Here is a 25,419-nt window from a genome sequence, read left to right on the forward strand (position 1 = left end):
ATATTTTTTATCTTCTTTTTTCTTAGATAAGTACCTATAATGTTTCATATAGTAAGGGCTTGGTGATGATGAACTCCTTTAACTTGACCTTATCTGGAAAGCACTTTATCTGCCCTTCCATTTTAAATGAAAGCTTTGCAGGATAGAGTCATCTTGGATGTAGGTCCTTGCCTTGCATGACTTCAAATACTTCTTTCCAGCCCCTTCTTGCCTGTAAGGTTTCTTTTGAGAAATCAGCTGATAGTCTTATGGGAACTCCTTTGTAGGTAACTGTCTCCTTTTCTCTTGCTGCTTTTAAGATTCTCTCCATATCTTTAATCTTGGGTAACTTAATGATGATGTGCCTTGGTATGTTCTTCTTTCAGTCCAACTTCTTTGGATCCAACTTCTTTGGGACTCTCTGGGCTTCCTGGACTTCCTGGAAGTCTATTTCCTTCATCAGATTGGGGAAATTTTCCTTCATTATTTTTTCAAATAAGTTTTCAATTTCTTGCTGTTGTTCTTCTCCTTCTGGCACCCCTATGATTTGGATATTGGAATGTTTCAGGTTGTCTCTGAGAGTCCTCAGCCTCTCTTCATTTTTTTGGATTCTTATTTCTTCATTCTGATCCAGTTGGATGTTTATTTCTTCCTTATGTTCCAAATAGCTTCTTTGAATCCTGGTTTCCTTCTTGTCACTGTTGGTTCCCTGAATATTTTGCTTTATTTCATTTCAGGAATCTTTCATTCTTTCATTTTTTTTGACCAAGCTCAGTCAGTTCTGTGGGCATTTTGATTGCCAGGGCTTTAAATTCTCCATCAGTTAGTTCTGAGGCAATGTCCTCATGGCTTAGTTCTGAGGTTTTGCTGTGTTCTTTCATTTGCGCCATATTTTTTTGTCTTTGTGCAGCTGAGAAGTTGTAAGGGGCAGGGCCTTAGGTATTCACCTGGGTGAGGCAACCCTCTTTTCTGCACTGCCTGTGGGGGAGGGGCCAGAGAGAGAACAGTGCAGCTTGCCTGCTTGTCTCTAGCACACTTTCCAACAGACTCTCCTGTCAGACTGGAAATAACTCCCACTGCAGCAACCCCAGCCGTAGTCCACAGTCAGCTCTGAGTCTCAGTTTCCCCCTTAAGTCACTCCCTCCTGTGCAGCTCCACCAAGCTTGGCAGTCAGCCCCACCCCTCAACTGCCTTGCTGTGGGTTTTCTGAGATGCCCACCCCGTGGGGTCTGCCTTAGCAGCCTGGTTGTTCTGGTTGATTTTTTCTTTAATTCCTCGGTTGTTGAAGTTCCATGCAGTTTGATTTTCTAGTGTTTCTGGTTGTTTATTGATTTTAGATTGGTTGTTATCCCCCTTTTGGTTGTGAGAGGAAGCAAAAGATTTCTACCTATGCTTCCATCTTGGCCGGAACTCCTGGATGCAATATTCTGATACTCATAGTTTCCCTTTGTACTTACTATAAATATTCAAGACAGGTATATATAAGGTCTATGATTGTACATCCTCACTTCTACTGCTAAAATTTATAGTAGTTTCTGGAAGGTACTGTTAAGTACCCCATCTCTCTCAAGCATGTCTCTGTCATCCAGTTAAAAACAATGTGGCAGGTGAAAAAATGATTAATTCATGACTATTGCTTGTACATACTACTTTGTGTCCACTGATATTGAATATTAAAATTAGGTGTGGATAATATCAGAACACATTGGCTTTAGTGGTTATAATAAATGTATTTTGTCAATTCTAAGCATTTATAACATTAGAAATTATTGAGTCTATATAATATTGGCTTATCCTCTTCAATTACTTAAGCAAATATTATCTGTCAGCAATGTCAGAATCAAATAACAGAAAATCTTCATGGTAAGATATGCTAAGTATTATTTACACTCTGAGAGATTTCAGTTTTGCATTATTTATGATAGATGTATATTTCCCCTAAATAATTTAGCTTTACTAATTTTTTAAAGTAAAGTCAATGTTGAAATGATTAAACCAAAATATCTTTAATTTTTTTAAAGAAAAAATGTTTTCTCTCTAAAGGAGAAAATGTTTTGGCTAGAGGATGGAAACTCTATGGAGCCAGGGTTTATGACTATTTTATATATTAGTATACCCAGAAACTAGTACTGTGCATAAAAATACTTAATGAATAAAACTAACTTTAAATGGAAGAAAATTAGTTTATAGTTAACAGTGATATGTTATATAAAAATGTCAATAAAATACAATCACAAAAAATGCCAGTTTAATGATCTTAGAGAATCAGTTACCTAAGAGAATCAAAACAACTATTTAAAACATAGTTGTTTTATATAAAGACAGCATTTTTGGAAAAAATACATGAAATCCAATTTTTTTAATAGTCTGGGAGTCTTTCCATTGCTTCTGGGAGCAATCTGTCCTGGAGATCCCTGATAAAATCATTTCTGTAGTAACCTCTAAGGATTAAGTAGATGGGTTAAAAAATCATGGTACAGGCACATCTCAGACTTTCGGGAGTATTTTGTTATGGGATGATGATGCCCGTTAGGACTATCTTGCACTCCCTCTTCTTCCAAGCAATACAGGAAGTTTGGAGGAAGGGGCAACAGGTTAAGGAAATCAGTACCATTTCTGCTAGGTTTTCTGATTGTTTATACCACTATTTTGGATCATTTTTAGTATGAAAGAATAGCTCATGCTTTAGAGCCCAAGTACTTTGTAACAACATTTATTTAAAATTGAGAACATTTCTTCTTTCCATTAAAAAAAAAAAGAAAAAATCCTTGATTGAGTTTAAAAAGTGCTACACAAAGTAAAACACCTGCAGGGCAAGAGGTTTCCAGAGAGGCCCCTGCCCCCTGTGGAGCCCTGAGAGGAGAGAGGGAAGGAGCAGGAAGGGGGAGGCACTGGGTGGGGGGAGCCCCTGTGAACTCACTGTTTTCCTTCTGTCCCATCTGCTGAAGGTTGTTGCTTAGCTTAGTTTAATCTCTCTTTGCCCTGGCAGGGACAAAGCACATTTCAGTTAGTCAAGTTTCTGTTGGCAACGGTAGTTGCTGTTTTAATGGGGAGGAAGGAATAATATGTGAGAAAAATAATTTTTCTTCATTTTTTTACCTATCATGTAAAAATGCATGCCTGTAGGCAGGAGAAGCATCTAAGTAACTATGATATTAAATCATTGCCCAAAATAAGATTCAGTTTCTCCCTGATCCTCTTTCTAACTCTCCTGATTCTTTAAAAATATATTCACAAATGTCGGTAAAAGCAGTATATTTCTAATTAATTAGTTCACAATTTGTTACAGAATGTCTAGTTAATAAAGACCATGTAAATCTAACTTCACTTCAGTTAATCTTTTTTTTTCCCTTAGAATAATATGTTTTTCTTCTGCTGCTGGTGGGTAGTTTCCAGTTAAAGGGGGAAACAGAGCCTAGATTGTACACTGAATTTGATATTCCATAGGGCAATAAAATTTATACATTATATTTAAAGTCAACTGTGGTATGCAGTTACACTGGACAATAAATAAAGTTTTGTTACTTTTCCTCACTTTTAAGAAAACAAAGTCTTTAAGAAAAAATGATAGGGATCAATGTATTACAAGCTTGTTAAATCCTGAATTTGAACCCTTGATACCTTTATACAAAAAACAAGATTTTGACAGCTGGATCAAGATAGTATGGCCTTTATTTCAAACATATATAATTGGCTAATGATATTTGAAAACCTAATTTTATAAGTTTTAAAAACACAGTACAATTATTGGTTTCCTCTAAGTGCATAGTGAAGTCACTTAACTAAGTCATTTCTCTTATAATATGAAAATGTATGTAAAGGTGTATTTTTTAAAAAGAAGATCCAGTGATAGCCTTGCTTTTAATGATAAAAGAACCTCAATATGGTTATTAGACTTTTAGTTTTGTGGCAAGTTCATTTCCACTATAAGACATGTAACTACAAGATTTAAAAATAAAATGAAGGGGAGAAAAAAATGGGACAATTTTAATAGCATAATCAATAACATGTACTTAAAAATAAAAAAATTAAAAATGGGTTTGTGTGATCAACATTGGACAATTATTATATGCATTCATCTATTTTTAGGAAAAAACAATTACTTTCTTTGCTTATTCCTTAAACTGTTTATGGCACCTCTGTTGATTCCCCTGGGAACTGTGCAGAGCACTGGGGAGTGTTCCGGGAAGGGGTAATTATGCTGTCCAGGGAATTTGTCAGGGAGCGGAGCTGGGGGAGATTAAAAGAGATGTGATGGTTGCAGGGTCACAGCCTTGATTTTGAGCCAAGACTCACTATCACTTTTTTTAATTGAGTCTGAAAACTAGAAAGCTGTGATGTGGTAACCACCTATTACCAAGCAGGACACATCTTACTAATTGGAAATGAGTGAGCATGGGGCTTAACTCTGAAAACAAAGAATGAAAACCACCAAATATGAATGGCAGTTCATTAAAACACATACTCACATAGAGATTTTTGTATTATAATTGATGTGTACTCTCCCTTTGATATTTTAAAAATATAAATTCACTATTCCTATTTCAAAAAATATGAGTAGTTTAGCCTGAATTCTAGATTGTCCTTATGTAAGAAATAAAAAAAAATGCTTTCAATAAATAATGAAGCTTTGAACCTACAATATTCATTTTTATATATTAAAGTTTTTAAAATTATATTTATAGTATTAATGCATATTATTTTATTGCCTTACTATACCAAAATTAGAAAGAAGGTACAACTTATGTCAGTTGTCATATTCAAAGTACAGAAATAGCTCATTATGATGTTAAAATACCTTATTTACCTTATTTAATTTAGTATAATTGCCTTTGTTATGGCTACAATTCCTTTTCAGCACATTCCCTTGTATATTCAAGTCTCAAATGGTTAATTGCTAATTTCAGATACTATTTAACAAGACTAAGTTTTATAACTGCAAAATAATTTTCAGTTATAAAAAGCTTGACATGTTCTTTCTTGTTAAACTCAAATTCATATTAATTACAATATCTCTAAAATATGCTTATTTTATCTTTTTCCCTGTTTGCTTCCTTTGGAAGTTCCAGAGTATCAAAACAAAATACAATGTTTTTTTCGGAATGGAAAGCCCATTGTTTTGCCTTGTTTTATCCAATGTCTATACACACAGTAAAATGAATCTAAGCCACAACCTTTGTTTCAAGGTTTTGCTAGTTCGTGAAGCCCAGTAAATGAAGACTCAGATGAAAAGTTTGAGCCTTAAGTATTTTAATGGTGTACATGTCGCTTCTGGGAGTTGCAGCCTGGGAGATCTGTTCTTCTTCTCCTTGAATGGGAAGTTAGGAAGTTTGTTTGCTGGGATGGATTTGGGAGAGTGGAAGAAATCAGCCATTTGAATGAACACTTTGGTTAAATTAATCATGAGAATCAAATGGGTGAAAATGTTCATACTAGAAGATTTATGGACAAGCTTAATTTATGGGCCTTAAGTAGTTCCTAATATTCACCTTGCAATCAATTATGTATTGTTTTTCCCATTTCTGTGGGGGTAAACAAATGAATCAGCAAATGGTGACCTCTCTCTTTAGTACTGAAGTAACATTGACATCATATGTCCCTTTCTCAGAAAAACTTTTCATTTACTGCAACAACCAGAACATGCGGTTGTTTCTTGCTGTTTCAGTGTTGCCATTAGAAAAGGGAGAGGGACCTCTGCCTTGACCCTGACCTCAATGGACAAATGCTGATCTCATTGGCCCAGACCCTTTCCCCTTAGAAGCATTCAGCTGCTGGTGGGCAGAGACTAGATGTGCTCAGACCTTTTCAAAATGCTCTTTCACTGAGGAGAAGACTGAGATCACTGGGAGTAACAATGAATGTTGCTTGATACACTTTTCAGTAGAGGATATGTCTTAAAAGGTCTGCTTTATTCCAAACCTGACCCAAAGAAAGCATTCACCTCTAACACTGACAAGCAGCTTGTGCAATTTCCTACCGCGTTGTTGCAGTGCATGGGATAGACATGGCCTGAAATCTTTTAGACGAGCTAGATTTCTTACCCCATTGCCTTAAAAACTTTACAGATCACAGGAGGCACACAGTTTATTGAGATATCTGGAGTGTTGAAAGATGCTCAAGTGCTACACAGACATTTATTTCTGAGTTTATTTCCCTTTTCATGGTCATAAAGCTGAGTGATGAAGCACTATCTTTTAAAAATTAACTTTCTTCCAGCTGATATATTCAAAGTTAGCCATTACACAAAACATGTGCTATCTTAGTTATTTTCTTGAATATCGTACAGAATAGATTTATCACATGAGAGGTGTCTTAGGGGGCAGATGAAGAACATTCCACTAAGTATCAACTAATCACATTATGGAAAATATATATAAACATATCAGAACAGTCACATCTGCTTCCATTATTAATATGTTGTTATAATGTTCAAGTAAGATTGTTTTTCTCATCCCCTTTTGGTCTTATCTGTAATGTCAAGCTGTGATCAGTTTTATTTTCCCCAGTTACTAAGTGCAGATTAGGTAATGACTGGAACATTCTGGCAAGCCTGGTGCCCTGGCATTTCTTTGTAACCGACCCACAAGCTCACAGACCTATGATTATGTACATGCAGATTTTACATGTACATCTTATCTAACAGCCGAACTTCTGCAGGATTATTCTACAGCAGAAGTTCTCAGTTTTGTGTCATATTAGAATTACTTGGGGGAGATTTTTTAAAATGCTGATGTCAGATGAAATACACCATACTCTCTTGGAGAGGGACCCAGCATCAGCCTGTTTTAGAGCTTCCAGGAGATTCCAGTGTGCCACCAAGGTAGAGCAGAAATGACCAAACAGCATAAAGTCAGTCCCCCACACTGAGCACTAAATTTATCATTAAAATCCTGTTTTTCTGTCAGGTAGACGGGTGCCAAAGTAGATTTTTGACTAAATTATTTAGACTTTTGTGACACCATTCAGATATACCCTCACATGTCACAGAGTGTGTCTCTCGAAAATTAGGCCAAAAGTGAACAATTTTGTTGGCTCCAGAGTCCCTGCTTTGGCAACATGACAAAGCTGTGTGCCAGGACCTAGACGCCAGGCCTGTTAGGGCAGCATTATGAAAGCTGTATTGGTGTCAAACTTAGCGCCCTGACCACCCCCACATTCCCCCTAACCTAATACAATTCTTTTGTCCACATGAAAAGCACTCCTCCTCCTCCAGGTTTATCTAATGTTATATTTACCCTAGATCCAGTTCACAGGAAACTAAGTTATTAGTTGATAAAGGTTTGAGATTTAATCCCTCCCAAAGGTTCTAAAATTTTAATAGGGCTCTTGAAAGCCAGAAATATCAAAGTTGTAAAACTCTAATGACAGGTGTAACTGAGAGAGGATTAAATAATTGGACTCAAAGGGCCCTCTATATTACCCTTCTTGAAATTATACCACATAGGCAGTCCTGCTCATTAGCTCTACCCGCCTGGAAAACGTTGAGCTTCTGCTCATAGTAAATTCAGAGAACTCACTGTTATCTGATTTTTTTATGGGTTTTTTTTTGTTCTTTCGGTTCCAAATATGGTGTCTCTGTGGTCATATAATTATGCTATGTGGTCACATATTTATGTTAGGAATTATTATTTTACCCATCATAATTTGCTATTAATGATGCACTAAAATGCTTTATTTACTAAGGGAAGTAAGCTAATTAATTACCTTCCAAAAATTTACTCTAGGTCATTTATTATCATAAAATACCGTATAAGTTGTCATAATTCTATGCAATATCAATGAATATTAAAACCATGAATGAAGTAAATATAGAATTTTAAATACTGCAATTGAGTTTTTAGGAGTTACAATCTCAGTTAGAAATTTTGCCTTTGGCAAAGAAAACCATTTACTTGCTTTTTAAATGTTCTTGAACTGTCTTATAAACACTTTAATAATTTGAAAGCATTTAATAATTTAGGCATAGCAATATATGTTTCTATTTTTTTATATGAGAAATCAGGAGGGTCCCTGAGGTCTGAAATTGATAAAAGTAGGCTGGGACTTGGTAGCTTTGAATACCTCAATATCATGTCTATTAATTTATATTATTATTTAACAATATGAACTATGACAAATTATGATTTCTTGATATTATTTATCTCAGTTTAAATTACCATTTTTCTTCCCCCTGTTGTAAAATGACAGAAAATTTTGAAGTGAAGGATTTTAGTCTTCCTGTTTGCATCGCATACCATCCTCCCATTCACATTCTTTGTTTTGTCTCTCTGTTATGTATATATACACATGCACACAGAGCTCTGCTCTCAGGTGGTAATTCCTGGCTGTCACTAACGCAGTCACTAACACCTAACCTTAGGCATTCTAAAAAATTGCGTCATCACTTTGAAGGGCATCTGCCAATCAGGGAGGTTAATGCATTTGCTCCTTTTCAGTGGCAGAGGCTATCTCATCTTAGTCATGGCAGGACAGAAATATTGACCTCCTGTTCCCAATTTCATGTGGAATTTTTTCCCAGATAGGGGCAGTGACCCTGTCAGAAGGATCCAAGTGCGTGTAAAATCATATTTGACTTGGTGATGGATGGCCAGTTACCTAGGTGTAAGCATCTGTCCTGATAAAGTTGCAGCTAGGGATAGGGCAGCTGTGTGCACTGCATTTTACACATGCCTCCAGGTGGCAGAAATGATATTGTCAGAACTTCAGGTGATTCCCAGTGGAGATGATGGGCAGTCTTATAGTCCTAACATAAAATATAAAATAAGGATCCAATCTTGAATTTCATGACAGAACTCAGGTGTCATTCTTTTAACTTACTCTCCTAATAAATTACTTGTCTAGAGCAAATTTTATACTTTGAAGTTTCTCCAGTGATTTCTATAAAAGGCATTTTAATTTGTCTCATAAATGCCTTCCAAATTTTCCATGCTTTTAATTTTTTAATTTATTTTTATTGTACTTTTTTCTATTACCATTTATCCCCCTTATACCCTCTTCTACTTCCCCCATCCCCCACAATCACCACACTGTTGTCCATGTCTATGAGTCCTTTTTCATTTTGCTCAGTCCCTCCACACCTAAAGCGCCCCCTACCCATTGAGCTGTCAGCCTGCTCTTTACCTGTGAGTCTGTCCCTATTTTGCTTGTTAGCTGGTTCATTAGATTCCATGTATGAGTGAAATCATATGGTATTTGTCTTTCTCTGACTTATTTATTTCACTTAGCATAATGCTCTCTGGGTCCATCCATGCTGTTGCAAAGGTAATATGTATATTTTAATGGCCAAGTAGTATTCCATTGTGTAAATGTTTCATAGTCATCTACAATGGACACTTAGGCTGTATCTAAATATTGGCTATTGTAAACAATGCTGCAATGAACATAGGGGTGCTTATGTTCTTTTGAATTAATGTTTTGGGTTTCCTCAAATAAATTCCCAGAAGTGGAATCACTGGATCATTACTAACCATCTGTTCTCTTGTTCTCAGCATGTGGGAAGGTGTTTTCATCTGCCAAGTTACTTGCTTCCTGAGTAGTCAGGTTTTGGCTTAGGTGGTTATATTATAAAGGTTTTGACACATCTTTCAGCTTTCCTAACTTTATAATGGGCTCATTTATATTTTCTCATTTTCTTGAAAAGTATGTCATATTAGTATGAAGTTAGAATACTTTTGACTTATAGCTTCCCCCTTATATTTGAAGCCCATCAAAAGGAACAGAAGAGCAGATCAACAATAAATTTGTTATTTTTTATACTCATAGTGATAAACTTTTTTGACATAAGAACTCAACAGATATAAAATTGTATTTTCAGCATTAATTTTTGTCTCCATACAGCAAAAAATAGTTCTGCAGTTCTCATAGTTTACAAAAATGAATAAATTTCAAAGTTCTAGAAAGCAACCTTTGGATACTTACAGTTTGTGTTTTCCCACCTGGAGATGATATGTTTCATGATGTGATACCGTTCATGGAGCCTGAAGGAACCGAGCTAGTAGATCTCATCTACTCCTCTCATCCTGCAAACAAGCAGCTTAACCTCCTGTAAATGGTATGCTCAGTGGCAAAATTGGGAAAAAACACAGATGTCTTTACATATGTTTAAAATTAATTTCTATCTTTAAGAACATTATTTTCTCTTATTTGAAATACATATATATGTATGTTTTAATTTTCTTTTCTTTTCTTCTGTTCTCTGTATTATCTGATCATTCCAGCCACCATTTTGTCTGTTGGTTTTCATTGGGTTGGACAACATAAACGTGGCTGCCATGAGATAACCTTTAGGACTCCTGAGGCAAATTATGAGAAAAGATTGAGGTGCAGACTGAAAAAAATGCATGCCTCCACAGGTGTCTATGACCATTTATTATGGGTAAATGTTATTTGATAAATGCATGAGATGTGGGAGACAACTGTAACATCACTCCTAAGAGATTTACCGTGCTGAAACTCTTGACTGATCATAGTCAATGAAGAAACTGTATATTTATACAAAGCCTCTGTTTATACTCAAATAACAAAGTGAGCAAAATATTGTATGAGATACCAATATTCAAATTATGTGTGACCTTAGGAAGTTTTTTAAGAGATTTTATTTATTTATTTTTAGAGACAGGACAGGAGGGAGAAAGAGAGGGAGAGAAACATCAATGTGTGGTTGCCTCTCATGTGCCCCTTACTGGGGACCTGACCTGCAACCCTAGACTGGGAATTGAACCGCCGACCCTTTGGTTTTTAGGCCTGTGCTCAATCCACTGAGCCACCTCATCAGCCAGGGCAGGAAGTTTTTAACTTTCTGTGTGAACTTCTGTTTCCTAATCTGTAAAATGGTGAGCATTGTGCATTTATTGCTGGAGTGATGCGAAGGTCAAATGAAATTATGTAAATTGGATATTTTTCATGCAGTACCTACAACACAAGAGCCTTTCTGTGGATCAGAGTTTTCCTTCCTTCATAGTTTCCAGAGAAAACCTGGGTGGTCTTTTTAGGTACTATTTGCCTTGTGACAGGTTATAAACAACAGGGTTTTCTGGGTAGTGAATCAGTGCTTACTGAAGATTGCCGGAAAAGGAAAACAGAAGAAGAATTTGTTAGCAGCTTAGTCACTAAGGCGACTTTTTGTGAAAGAAAGTCATCAGTGAATTGTACACATAGCACTGGCTTGTCTCCTCTCTTCATGTTTCCCTTAGTTAGCCACATCTGAAGAGAACCCACCAACCCAGGGGGCCTATTACCTATTAAGAGCCATCCGGTTCACATGGCAGCAGCTACCGTAATTGAGGCATGTAATTCAAGAGCAAATGAGCTTTTAGTGGTTGTCTAGCATTTCCAAACCTATCAAATGATGTCAAATAACACACAGCTTCATTTCTATATCCAGATATACATCTGTCAACTGTATTATTGGCATTAATTTTTTGTCATTATGATGATGAGTAGATTCAATGTCTATTTAATTAGTGGGATATCAAAAGACTATAAAGTCACTTTTAATTCTGCCAGGATTTGAAATTTAGTTATTATTCTGTCAATATTGAAACTATGAGGAAAATGTGCTATTAATGGAGAACATATCCAGATTACACAGTAGTCTTTTTTTCATGGTGATATGTCAGTTGGGAAACTACATACTTTTAAAGGTGCAAATGTTCGGTGTGTTAGATTGTCAGATTGCAAACTCCTGGTACATCTGGAAGTCATTTTTTTCTGAGAAAGAATGTTTTGTAAGATTAAATTATGCAGGTTAAAAGAAGGCTTTATTTTTATAAAGATGAGACTAAGATCTTTATTAGAGGTCAAGAGAGACACTTTGACAATGATGCTTTAACACCATGTCAAACCATGCACCTGCCTAGAAATTGACATCTCTGTTCTTATAAAAACAACTAGTAAGTGAAATACTGGAAAACTCATAAAAATGTGATGTTTAATAGTAATAAAGCACAAGTATTGAGAGAATTTGTGCCTGCTATTCTGGTACTTTGAATTTAAATGCCAAGAGTGGCGGGGAGATAGTTCTGTATACAATGCATTTTTATTGAACTTATAAATAAATAGATGATAAGGAAATTAAGCAAATTTTCTAAGGAAATAAAGACAAAATTTCTCTTGCAAGCTGAGACAGATGTAGATTGAAAGAAGGAATAGAAAATTATACCAATCTACTGTTTGTAGGAAAGCAAGGTTTTAACTTAAAATAGACTAGCTGTTTACACTGATCACAGTAATTGTGTACTTGCAAAATTTCCTATTTCACTCTAAGCTGATATAATAAGCCCAGAGAGAAACTATGTCCACTTGACAGAATATAATTAAGAAAGACCTATTTTTGCAGGGTGAATTTTCATTCAATGTTGTTGGCCGATAATTCATCAACATCCAAGAAAGAAGAAAGAAACCCCCATATATTGGCCATTCATTTGGTACTATGAATTATTTGATTCTTACAGCCACCCACTAATTAATTTTTATTATCCTATTTTCATGTATGAAGTTGAGATTCAGGCCTCATTTGTTTCACCCATCTTTACTGAGTGCCACCTGAACAAATGGTGAGCACTGGCCTAGGCTCTGGGACTATCACAGTGACCAGGATGGAAAAAGTCACTCCTATAAGGAAACTTGTTTCCTGTCAGAGAAGGAAGAAAATATATAAGTAAATAAAAATATAAACAAACAAACAAAACAAAAGCAAGTAAGCTTTATGCAATGAAGGATAGTAAGAGAGAGTGATAGATTTCTTAGACGGGAAAGACTTCACAGAGGGAAGATCCAAATGACAGGGGAAGCCAGCACTGTGGAGGTCAGGACACACCTCAGACAGAAATCAGGAGTCAGGGCAAAGCTCTAAAGCCCATGCCTTGGAGCTGCAGGAGAAAGGGAGAAAGTGAGAATGTGAAGCAACATTGCTGTGAGGTAGGCAGCTGACAGATTATGACATACTCTGGGGCAGGATTCTAACCTATAAGGACATTGGGAAACAATTGAACAGTTTCTGGCAGAGGAATAAACAACATCTTGATCTAATTTCTATATTTTTGTAATCCTCACCCAAGGATATGTCCACTGATTTTAGAGAGAGAGGAAGGGGAAGAGAGACAGAGAGAAACAGAGAGAGTGAGAGCAGGAGAGGGGCAGGGAGAGGAGAGAGGGAGAGAAAGAGAGATCCCTGTATGAGGCCCAACCAGGAATTGAACCCACAACCTTTGGGTATATGGGATGATGCTCCATCCAACTGAGACATATGGCCAGGGCTAATTTCTATTTATACTGTGAGGTAAACCAACTGGGTAAAAGGAGAAATAGGGGAGAGTAATGGCAGAAAAATAGGTTCTTTTTCTGGTCTAATTTAGTGGTTGTATTGGAGATGTTGAGGACAGATAGCAAGGCATTCAGAGAAAACAGAATTAGGAAATATCTTAGATTTTTTACAAAATCCAAGGAACCATTTGCTAAGAATAGAAGACTGACAGAGTTGGTTTATGGGTAGAAATCAAGACTTTATTCTTCATTCGCTAAATTGGGGAAGCCTGTTTATTAGATAACAGAAGAAGATGGTAAGGATGTATATGGCCAAATCAGTATGGATTTTAGGGTCAATATAGGATGTAAAATATTGAGTCATTATTTTGAAGAATTTGAAATATCAAATATTATTTGAAGCAGTATACAGTAAAGTAAAATACAATTCCAATTTTACCTAAATTGCTTGATTTTTTATGTAATAGATTATCAAAGAAAACATTATAATTTATTACAGAACAAAGATCAGCCCTGATTGGTGTGGCTCAGTGAATTGAACACCAGCCTGTGAATCAAAGGGTCACTGGTTCAGTTCCTAGTTAGGGCATATGCCTGAGTTGTGGGTCAGGTCCCCAGAAGGAGGTATGTGAGAGGCAAACACACATTAATGTTTCTCTCCTTCTCTTTCTTCCTTCCTCCCCTTCTCTCCGAAAATAAATAAATAAAATCTTTAAAAATTTTTAAAAATGAATAAAATATGCTTTAAGAAAAACAAAGATCAATGAAGTTGTTCAAAAATGATACAAAATTTAAACAAAAACATAAAAATTTAGATGTGGGGAAATGGGTGAATATATTAAAAAAATACAAACTTCTAGTTTTAAAATAAATGTCATGAGAATATAATGTACATTATGATGACTATAGTTAACAGGACTCTAATGTATATTTGAAAGTTGCTAAAAGAGTAGATCTTAAAAGTACTTATCACAAGAAAAAAAAACTATATGAGATGATGAATGTGAACCAAACTTCCTGTGGTAATTATTATGCAATATAATCAAATTATTATGCCATTTACCTTTAACTAATATAATGCTATATGTTAATATGTCATTTATATCTCAATAAAACTAGAAAAAACAAAAATGTATACCTCTTTAGAAAGTTATATTACTCTAACTCTAAAAGATAAAATACAAAATGAAAAACAAATGGTAATAGACACGTTCAACTTCTTAACATCACTTAAATTCAATGAAACATACAGATTGTAGAAAATACATTTGTTTTAGAGCATAGAACATTTCTTAATTAAGATAATATTGTTATTATCTTAGTTAAGATAATATTGATAATTAAGTTAAATATATAAATCAATTAATAGCCAATTATACTAATTACATTTGTGTATACATTAGCCAACTTTGCTAAAAAATCAGAAAGCATCTTACTAATGCATTTGGGGTAGGTATTGAGGGTATAAATTGAGCAATGGAAGTCAAAGTTATTACATATGTGCTGGAAGGAATGGATTATGGAGTACTGTCACTCATTCATTTTAAACTATATCTAATATAGAATATGATGCGCATTTATAGAGTAGTTGTATTTTATTATCCTTTAAGTTTTAAATATTAAATGAAAGCAAAACCATTATGGAATGACATCCAGAAAAACTGGCCTTCGTTGTGAAATAAATCTAATTTATAGTCAACATTAAAAACATAATAAAAAAATCAAGGCTTTGTTTTTTACCACAGACAGTTTTGTAGATTGTATGAAAATATTTTGAAAGGAAGATTTTCAGATAATGATCAAATCTGCAGTGTTCTGACTATTATAATACTCAGGGCATTTCAAAGGACTTTAGAAACCTGTTTCTTCCTACGCCCCTTCTCTAGGATAGAGTGTAAATGACTAACAGTACATAAAATAGTACAGTACTTCACATGTATTCTATGCCCGGTTTACTATTACTTTATTTAAAACATCTTGTAAGGTATTGTTACTCAGAATTCTGTAATTCTCATAAACAAGTGTCAAGAAAGCAACATAAAGTCAAGTTAAAAGTATGCTTTGAAGGTCGGTTTTGAGTAAGTCATTTTTCCCTCTGTATGATCGAAACTCATTGGTATTCAGTAAAACCCTGAGTATGAATAAAAATTGACCTCCACAGTAGTAGCCTGGGGAAAAAACTACATGTAAGCACAACATTTTCTATGTTTTATAATAGTAAATCATTGAGAAAATATAATCTGTGATAATAAATTTGGGAAATTATGGGTGACTAAAAATAACTGTTAGTGAAAAACCAAATAAGTAAAAATGGATTCATTAGTGAGCTTTAAAAATGGTGCCTTAGGCAAGTCCATTCCTCCTTCAGAGGAAATCTGAAGGGGATTATGGTCTGAAGAGACGAGATGGAAAATATGGCCCTGAGGGCAGAGCAGGTGAATGATCAGCATCCTCGGGAAGGAAGCAGCTCACCTAGGCCTCTGGTTGGGAAACCACTGTCCCCGCCCCAGCTGAGGCACCTCCCCTGTGAGCAAAGCTACACATTTTCATTCCCACACAATCCCTCAGTGCCTGGGAGTTTGTTGACCCCCAAAATCAGACTGTTGGAGACTAAATGTGTTCCCTGCCCACTTCTGATTCATAACAATTTTTTAAAATTTTTGTGAACTATTAACTGCCAAATTAGTGACTTACCCTGGATAATCAAGAATGAACTCTATTTACTACACCAAATATATAACAGACTAAAATATATTTTTCTAACGTGCTTGAAGCACTTTTGTCCACATTTAAGGGCCCAGCCTCCTCAATCTCTAACTGATGACTTCACATAACATAAAACTTAACAGTTTGACGCCCTGGCTGGTATAGCTCAGTGGATTGAGTGGGGGCTGGGAACGAAAGTGTCACAGGTTCGATTCCCAGTCAGGGTACATGCCTGGGTTACAGGCCATGACCCCCAGCAACCGCACAATGATGTTTCTCTCTCAATCTCCCTCCCTTCTCTCTCTAAAAATAAATAAAATCTTAAAAAAAACTTAACAGTTTGAAAATTCCTTAAATTCATACATTGACAAAGTAACTTTAATACTGTGGGAAAATAGGCACTAGTACAAAGAGAAAAATGACAAAAGCTTAAGACAAAGTCCTCTAAGATGTATGAAAAAATGCTTAACTTCATCCAAAGTGAGAGATATAAATTTGTGTTTCCCGCATCAGACCAGCTGAAAATCCTAATTTTAATAACAGCATTATCAGAGCTATGGGGAAACATTCTCATGTATATTAATAGAATTTTAAACAGATATTATCACCATTGAGGCAAATTGGCAATATTTCTAAAAAATAACAAACTTGCTCTGTCCAGGTGAATCAGTTGGTTGGAGCATTGTGCTGTGCACCAAAAGGTTGTGCACCAAAAGGTTGCAGGTTCAATTTCCAGTTGGAGCATGTATGGGGGGGTAACCAATTAATATTTCTGTCTTACATGGATGTTTCTCTCTTTCTTTCTCTCTCCCTTTCACTCTCTCTAAAATCAATAACCATACCCTTGGGTAAGGATTAAAAACAAAACAAAACAAAACACAAATCATGTACCTTCTGACCCATTAATTTCATTTCTAAAAATGTATCACAAATTTTATGTATATTAATTGACATATACTCATGTTTATACACTGTAGTGCTATATTAGCAATATTTTGAAAGACTTCAAATGCCTGACTATAAAACAGGTGATTTATATAACAGAAAATCATGCAATTGTACCCTAAATCTTGATACTGAAAGGCTTCCAAGATATAAGTGAAGAAAAGCAAAGAATAGGGTTTATATTATTTTTCTTTTGGTTCACATAAGTTGGGAAGGTATAAAGATCTACATGCTTTATTTATTGTATACACATTAGAAAATCTGGAAGAATACCCACGAAACTAGACAGAGTTAAGCCATTGAAAACTAAGGAAAGCTATGAGAGCTATATAGGAAGAGGGATTCCAGATGCGAGGGAGTTTATCATCATAAACCTCTACATTCTTTCTGGCTTTAAAGCTAAAATGTATTTTTTAAGAAAAAGTGAATGGGCTCAATTTATCAAGACCATAAATTTGAAAATTCTTACCTCTTAAATTCATTTACAGAAATAAAATGAGGAATACCAAAATCTGATTTGTGTTGTTTTATGGAATTGTATTAATATCTCTCTAAAACTCAGATATAGTGCCTAATATAGTGGATGTCAATATATATTGAATTGTTTATCAAAATGAAATACAATCCCAATCCCAAATAAATTTAAAAATACTTTTACCTTATTGTATAAAATATGATGCCTGGCTTTCTTCCATTTCAACCTCCAGGCTTCCACCTTCACAATGTACCGTGCTTTGCTACTATCTCACTCTTCTTGTGCTTATTTATTGAAAAAATAAATCTTTTTTCAATCTCCTTTCAACTTTTGCCCCCTGCTGGCCATTATATACTTCATAACCAATTGGTATTTTAAAAGTAAATGTGGCCATATAATTGCTTTTAAAACCTTCACAGTCCTTCCCATTACATTTAGAATAACACACAAGCAACACTGAATGAATGACTCTGTGGTCCCAGTTCCGAGTACCCTCCGGGATGCAGTTCAGTTTAGGAAGCTGTTCACATAGGCCTGCTCCTTCGGCCTCTGATGAAATAGAATATAGTCATAATCAAACAGTTAGGCAATCAAAAACAAACTGACTTTTTAGGTAGTAGCATTTTATATTCTATGAGTTTTAGTTCAATAATTTAAATACATGCACATAAACACATACAGCACATCAATAGACGTACAGCACAATCAATGATTCTGTGTAACCTTGTTCCAAAGTGACCTCATGTTCATAGAGGAGTTCAAAGACCAATAAGCTAAAATATTGTGTATAATACTGACTAATAATAACTTACATAAATAGAAAATGAGTAATCTTAAAATTTTGACACTATTTTGTTTTCCTTGACTGAGGAAATAAAAGGCTATTTAATCTCTAGGCTATTCATATGTCCATTTGAACTCTTTGTGCTTTCATTGGAAGTAGTTTACAATAAAAACTTAGAACACCACAATGATGATGCTTGTTGTAGATCTTTGATTTATAAGAAAGTTAGAATCTAAAAGTTCAGAGCATGCATGAAAGGCCAGCCACAGTCCTTTGCTAGAAAGACCAATTAGCAAACCATTGAGTTATCCTATTTACACTTAAAGAAAGTTAATTGCTTATTTCTTTACCACTATGTCTCAACATTATTACAAGCCATTAGTGATCATTCATCAGACCTGTCAAAATCATTAAAGCATGTTGCAATAAATCTTTTCCTTTTGAACCATCAAGGAATTGAAGAAAATGTCTAATGATTATTTCTATATTTCATTGTTATCACCAATGCTTACTATATGTGCAATTCAATATTTTATTTTTTATTTAAGTTGAAGAGATGAACTGAATAAAATAATTTATTTACAAAAATGATGTCTAAAGTCTTGAGTCTTAAGAAGTCACCACTTTGCAGGTGACAGTGGAAAAGGTGTACATTCAAAAGGGAGCACCCTCCCTTGGGAACGTTTTTTTGTTTGAGAACTAAAAAATGTGCCCTCTTTCCGCCCCCATTTATACATGGAGGTGTGGAATTTAAATATATTTTGACAAAGTGAAGGGAACTGTCTTTGTAATATATTGCTGTCAATGAGTTTTAAAACTATTTCCCTTGCAGGTTAAGAAGAAAGGCCATGAGAGGAAATGACTAAATCCTCTGTATATCTTCATTGACAGCTGATAATTAGCATGCAATTTAGCAATAATAATTAGTTCCCTCCTGAGAAAATTTCCGGATGAACTCTGAGTTGGCGCATCTCAGTTTCTTCTTGTTTCTTTGTCCACTCCCTCCCTCAAGTAATGCATGTTATTTTTAGAGGAGGAAGAACTCAAGATGAGACTCCTCCTTTTTACCAAGTCAGCACCGTCCATTCTTCACACTGTGTTTTCTGGAGATTACCTGAGATTCACGTTTCTTTTGTCCCCTTCTTCCTGGATGTTTCCTGATTCTTTCAAATAGGCAGCTTGAAGCAGTGCAAAGGGATAAAGACATTAGCCATTGCTTGGTAAATATGCCAAGTCTGTGGACTATAATTTAGAAGGAAGATCAGAAATAGTATTGCATAAAGTGCTGGCTCAAAAATTAAAAAGAGAAAAATAATTGAGGAAGAAAGCTTTCTGCTTGAGTTTCATTTGGCTTCAGTATTTTTAGTATACACCAAAGATCTTTCTATTTTGAACCTCTATGGCATACTAAGTAAAAACATTTTAATTGTCTCAAAAGTAAGTTGTATGAAAATGTCATGAATTGATAAATCAAAGCAACATGAAAAATTCTGTAGTTGTTTGAGACCATTTATAATGTAGGAATTAAAGGTAATAAAAAGTGAAGTTGATATTAACTTGAATTTTCCTGTTGATATTGCTATTGAATTATTTTGAATTATATCAAGTTCAACTATTGAATATTGAGAAAACCTTCCATTTATCTTGCTATTTATACTAGGCTCTGAAAAAATACATTTGATTCAGACACATAAACCCTTAGTAGATTATTCTTAGTTGTTTATGTAGGGAGTTGTATGTATAATAGGTAATAGAGTCATTGTTAATAAGGAATAAGCTTTAGTAAGTCAAAAGATCTTTTTTACACCTTTACCCTGGGGACCAGAACTGGGGATGAAATAATTTCATTTTTAATAAAGTAATATAATTTCACTGGGAAAATTGATAAATTTCCACCTTCATTTCTTTGTGTATTTAATGAAGTGAATTCCTTTTATGCAAATTAGTTTTTGTCTGTCTTCTATTATGATGTCTTTTTACAGTACAGAAGTGATTGTTTTTTCTTCTTACTTTATAATATGTTTTCTAACATTTTGAAAGAGCAATAATTTATTTCCCTATCTCTGATGTCTACAAATACTTTTTAATTTTTTTTCTAATAATTACATGTCTGCTGTTAAACTTTGGAATTACTTGATTTATTAAACTCTACTGTTTTTATTTTATTAATTGCTTTTATGTTTTCAATGCTTTTTACAACTAAAACATACTACAATTTCTATACATTTTATAAGTATGGGATAGATGATTGTCTCTCCATCCCAAAAGAGAACAGAAAAGGAAGTATTTTCTGTGATGAAAGTAAAGTTTATTCTTCAATCATAAGTGACTTTAACTATTCACTTATATCAGGAAGGATGGTTGAAAGTCAAACTAATAATGGAAACCCAAATTTTCATTTTTGGCAGTTGTTTGTTTCAAAGTTAATAAGATTATATTGAACAACTATAAATAGCAGGTCAACTAATTCAGCCTATTGAACATAGAGATTGTAGTGAAGTTGTTATTATACATGTATTCATGAGTTAAGACAAACTGGATAAGTTTACCTATGTGATTGATATATGTTTCACAGTGACAGCTCTGATCCCCCAAAATTATAGAGACCATGTTGTTTACTACATGGCTTCCACATTTAACCTCAGATGGATAATTGATCTCAAAGCATCCAATCTACAGAAAACCAGCAATCTATGAATCCATGAACAGTGGCTAAACCCATTATATTCTCATCTTTGAGAATTTTGAATTGAAAGATTCAAAAGCTATTAACATACAATGGTGGGGTGGATGATGGGATGTCATATAATTGGGGGCTATGTAAACCTATCTGGCCATAAGCAAACTAATGAATAAATCCTTTAGAATCAGTAGAGTGCAGCAGTGGCATTAAGAGAAGCAAGAAGCAAGAACCAAGGATGCACAGCTTCCTAAGAGATAAATTACCATGTGCTTCTGTTGGTTTCCTGGTTACCAATAGGTCTGGTTTTCTGTGCCTGGGTTTACACTATTCTGATTTAATTAATCTTCATTCATTGCAATCATTAATGTCCTGACTAATATGGCCACCCATGGCCATAAAGTCACTTTTGGTAGATTGCACTTTGACATGAATTCTGTTGGCTTGTATTATGATATAATTATAAGCAGAAGTGTGAAACTTGATAACTTATTTTTAGCAATTTTACACAATATTATATATATTCAAAATATATACATATAATGAGGAATTAGTATTATTGCAATTACAGAAGCTGAGAAGTCCCACAATCTGCTGTCTACAAGGTAGAGAGCCAGGAAAGCTGGTACTGAAGTTCAATCTGAATCTGAAGGCTTAAGAATCAGGGGAGCTGACATTTCAATTCAATCAGTCAGGCAGAAAAAAGGGAGTGAATTTTTCCTTCCTCCACATTTTGTTCTACTCAGATCCTCAACACATTGAATGATGCCCACACACATTGGGGAGGGCAATGTGCTTTAGTGAGTCCACCAATTTCAAATGCTCATATGTCATCCAGAAGCACTATCACAGATACACTTAGAAATACTGTTTAGCCAAATATCTGGGCAAACTTGATCTAGTCAAGTTGACACATAAAATTAGCTATCACAGCAGGCACTGCTCCTAAGCAACTAATACAGTTTTTCTTTTATACTATAGTGACTTTGAATTGTAGGAAGCCTGGGTTCAATTTTGGTATTCACTTTAACAACGTATGTGATATTAAAGAATGACTTTCAGTTAATAAAATTTATTCTCATCTTATTTTTCTACCTTGTCTTCACAAACCTAGTAATATGTTTGTTCAATTGAATATACTTGTATAAGTCATTATGGATCTTCTGTGGGAACAAGCAAACTAAATAATCAAATAAATAAAAGAAGAAAATGAAATGTGTACATTTCACAAATAAAATGTGATCTGCACTCATGCTGTGCACTCTCCTGTCCTCTCTCTATAGCCATGTGGCCTTAGCAGCCACGTAGCCATGGTCATGCAGACTCCACACACAGGCTCCAGGAGGGAGCTTGAATACCACTGAACAGCAGTGCACTGCAGCTGGAAATACTCACTAAGCTAGCGAGATACTGACTGCACAGTACATTAATATGGAGGGGGAACTCTGGACACTGGCTTTTGTCTTTGCCTTGAGGACGTGGGTGGGCTTTTTCCATGGTGGGACAAATGGAGGTGGGACATTGGGAAGTACAGAGGGGAACCCCCTTACTTTCACATCATCTGTAAAGTTTACATCATCAACAAAGCCCCCACCCTCCTGTGTAGGTCTCAGGAACCTCTTTGCCTTGTGACACCACAAGAACTCACCTCCCACCAATAACAGATTATGTATTTTTTTACATAATGCGTAAGTATTTTAAATTTTTGTCCAGTTTTGAGATACAGTTGATATATAACATCGTTTAAATGTATATGTTATGAGAGGACTGCCACACAAATTTTAGTTTTCTGTCCATCACCTCACAAAGAATATTTTTCTTGTGATGAGAACTTTTAAAATCTTTTCTCTTAGCAACTTTCAAATATGCAATATAGTATTGTTAAGGCACTGTGTATTTTTAATCTTTTGAGTAACAAATTCAAAAACCTTCATATTTCTGATAAAATGAATGTTAACAACACAGTTTCAATAGGTATAAAAACAGAGCCATGAGATAAGTATTATAAAGTTATTTTTCTTTTCTCTTGTGTTTAGCATTCATTTCCTTTTTATTTCAGAGCTCTTGGAATTTAACAGAACATCCATCTTCCATAGCCCGTTTGGATCTCTTGATCTCCATACAATGCTGCTAGATGAATATCAAGAGAGACTCTTTGTGGGAGGCAAAGACTTTGTGTATTCCCTCAGCTTGGAACAGATCAGCAATGGCTATAGAGAGGTATGAAAACAACAAACTGTATTTCAAAAGGGAAAGAAAAGGGGTGAGGGAGATATCTTCTTGTATAGCTGTTATTTGGATTATTTTTTATTGCCTGAGTGATGCTTTTATTGAAAAAATATTCATTAAAATGAAGTCATCTTGAGAAAAGTTTATAAATTGAGAATATGTAACACTGAACTTTCAAGCTATATTGCCATTTTTAGTTGTCATAATTATTTACATTATGATATCTAGGAAAATAGGTCACACTTTGTTCTTTTTCTTTCTTTTTTTTTTGCAGTTTTCTTATTTTTCCTATGATTAAATGTTACCATGTTTTTATTTGCTTAGACTTTTATTTTACTTTCAAGAATTTTTTACCAAATTCTCTATCAGATTTTTGGTAAAAAAACATCAGTTTCCATCAGTTCCACATTTTTAGTTTTTAAACTAAATATCAGATATCCTTCCTGATTCTCTTTTCAACCTAGACTTGAATGTCACCATCATCCTTGAACATCCCCTTAATTTCCAACTTGTATGTAACCCATGTCTTCTTTGGGGGGTTTTATTCTGACATTTTACTGAACACACCTTCTACCATCTTCTTGAAGAAAGATCCAAAGCAAAATTTTGAGTTTTGTATCATCTAAAATAATATTATTCAAACTTTATACATAATTGTTAGAAATAAAATTCTAGGATAAAAATAATTTTCTTCAGAACTATCTGACCATTGCTTTCATTGCATTTAAATTTTCAGTACAACAGCTGAGAAGTCTCATTTTAGAATTTTGTATGACCTGATTCCTGCCACCTTCTCCCTCTAATGCTGACCCCGTGAGCCTCTGTTTTTGAAATTCCTCTTAGATTTGATCTTTTTTCATCCACTGTGCTGGGATGAAAATGGACCTACTCTGGGGGAGCCCCATGGCCTTCAGCTCTGGAAAGCATTCATCATTACTTTGATATTTTTTCCCCTTCGTTTCCTTTTCTTCTTGATTCTCTTTCCAGGACTGCTATAAGTCAGATTTTTTTTAGCTTTTTATTTTTTACATTTTTCAATTATAGTTTACAATTAATATTATTTTGTATTGGTTTCAGGTATACAGCATAGTCAGGTTTTTCTTTTCTCAATTGTCTAACCTTCCTGTTTATCATACAGATTTTTGAGCCATTTCTTCTTATTCTCATAAGGACTCTAGCTGCCAATTTCTGAGAAGTTTTGAAATTTCCTTCATAATTACTCGCTTATTGGCTCCCTTCACCTTCCAGGCATTTAGATTTTAGCTTTTTAGTGTATGTACAATGCCAATCAACACGTGTCCACTTGATGAACTTACAAAATGTTGCTGGTATTTCTTTGGCAAATCTATTTAACTTCTATTTGTCCTTTTTGGATGTCTTTCTAATTTTGTTTTCATAGTCACAAGATGGAGTAGAACCCATATTGTCTATCTTTCTAACTCAATAATATTTAATAATATTTTTTTGTAGCTCTCAAAAGAGAGGATTGATTTCTTGCTCTTTGTCTCTACAGACAATACACACATACAAGTCCTCACCTTAACACCATCAGTAGGTTTTTGGGACTATGGAGAAAAGACATCTAACGAAACTGTTTTACTATAGGCTAATTGTTGTAAATAAGAGTTAAGTTCCTATGGCATCTCATCAACATTATAATGAAATGGTGTAATTTGAGGACCTGCTCTGTGTGTGTGTAAACACAGCCAGAAGATATATATTAAGAGATCTGATGCCCAGAAGATTAGGATTCTGCATTATGGAAGTAGTTCATACATGCCACATATATGCACAGTGTCGTTCTCCTTCCAGTCAGATTTAATGCTCATTTCTCTCCTTCCTTGAATGGTCTTGGTCCCAGTAACTGTAGTGTTCACCATGTCACTTTCTTCTTTTTCTCTCAGACCATGTATACATTCTGATTTTCTGTGAAGGAATATTTAAGCTAAGTATCATAAATATGAGGGCTATAGAATAATCTTTGTTACAGATTGAATTGTGTCTCCTCAAATTCCTATGTTTAAGCCCTAACCCCCAGTATTGTTACAGAACAACAAGGGGGGGGACTGGGACGATATACTATTACTGAAAGAAACCCCCCAGGCTCGTTATGTCTGCCTCCAGAGGAAAGACATCTCTCGATGCCAGAGATTCACGAAAAGGAAAGGAAATGTTTATTTAATGCTATACAAACTTAAAGTAGTGACCTAATATCTTCATCAAAATCCCAAAGTCCTTTAAAACACCCACAAATACACACAGTCCTTCCTTCTTCCCTCTGCCCAGTCTGGGGTACCATATCTCAGGAAAAGAAGTAGAAGTAAGGTGTCTCAGTCAGCCCCTGGTCCTTCCCAGTAA

At 34.8% G+C, this 25,419-nt stretch overlaps 1 protein-coding gene across 2 annotated transcripts in view; it reads left to right on the top strand.

Moving 5' to 3' along the window:
* Nucleotides 1-25,419, top strand: part of SEMA3E (semaphorin 3E) — a 244,158-nt gene that overhangs the window by 120,660 nt on the left and 98,079 nt on the right. For both annotated transcript variants that reach the window (XM_045827770.1, XM_045827771.1), the window contains exon 2: nucleotides 22,892-23,052. In XM_045827770.1, the coding sequence (XP_045683726.1) occupies nucleotides 22,892-23,052 (161 nt within the window). The remainder of the gene's footprint in view (nucleotides 1-22,891; nucleotides 23,053-25,419) is intronic.

This window comes from Phyllostomus hastatus, unplaced genomic scaffold (assembly GCF_019186645.2).
Source record: "Phyllostomus hastatus isolate PE091 unplaced genomic scaffold, TTU_PhHast_1.1 phas_scaffold_78, whole genome shotgun sequence".
Lineage (NCBI taxonomy): Eukaryota > Metazoa > Chordata > Mammalia > Chiroptera > Phyllostomidae > Phyllostomus > Phyllostomus hastatus.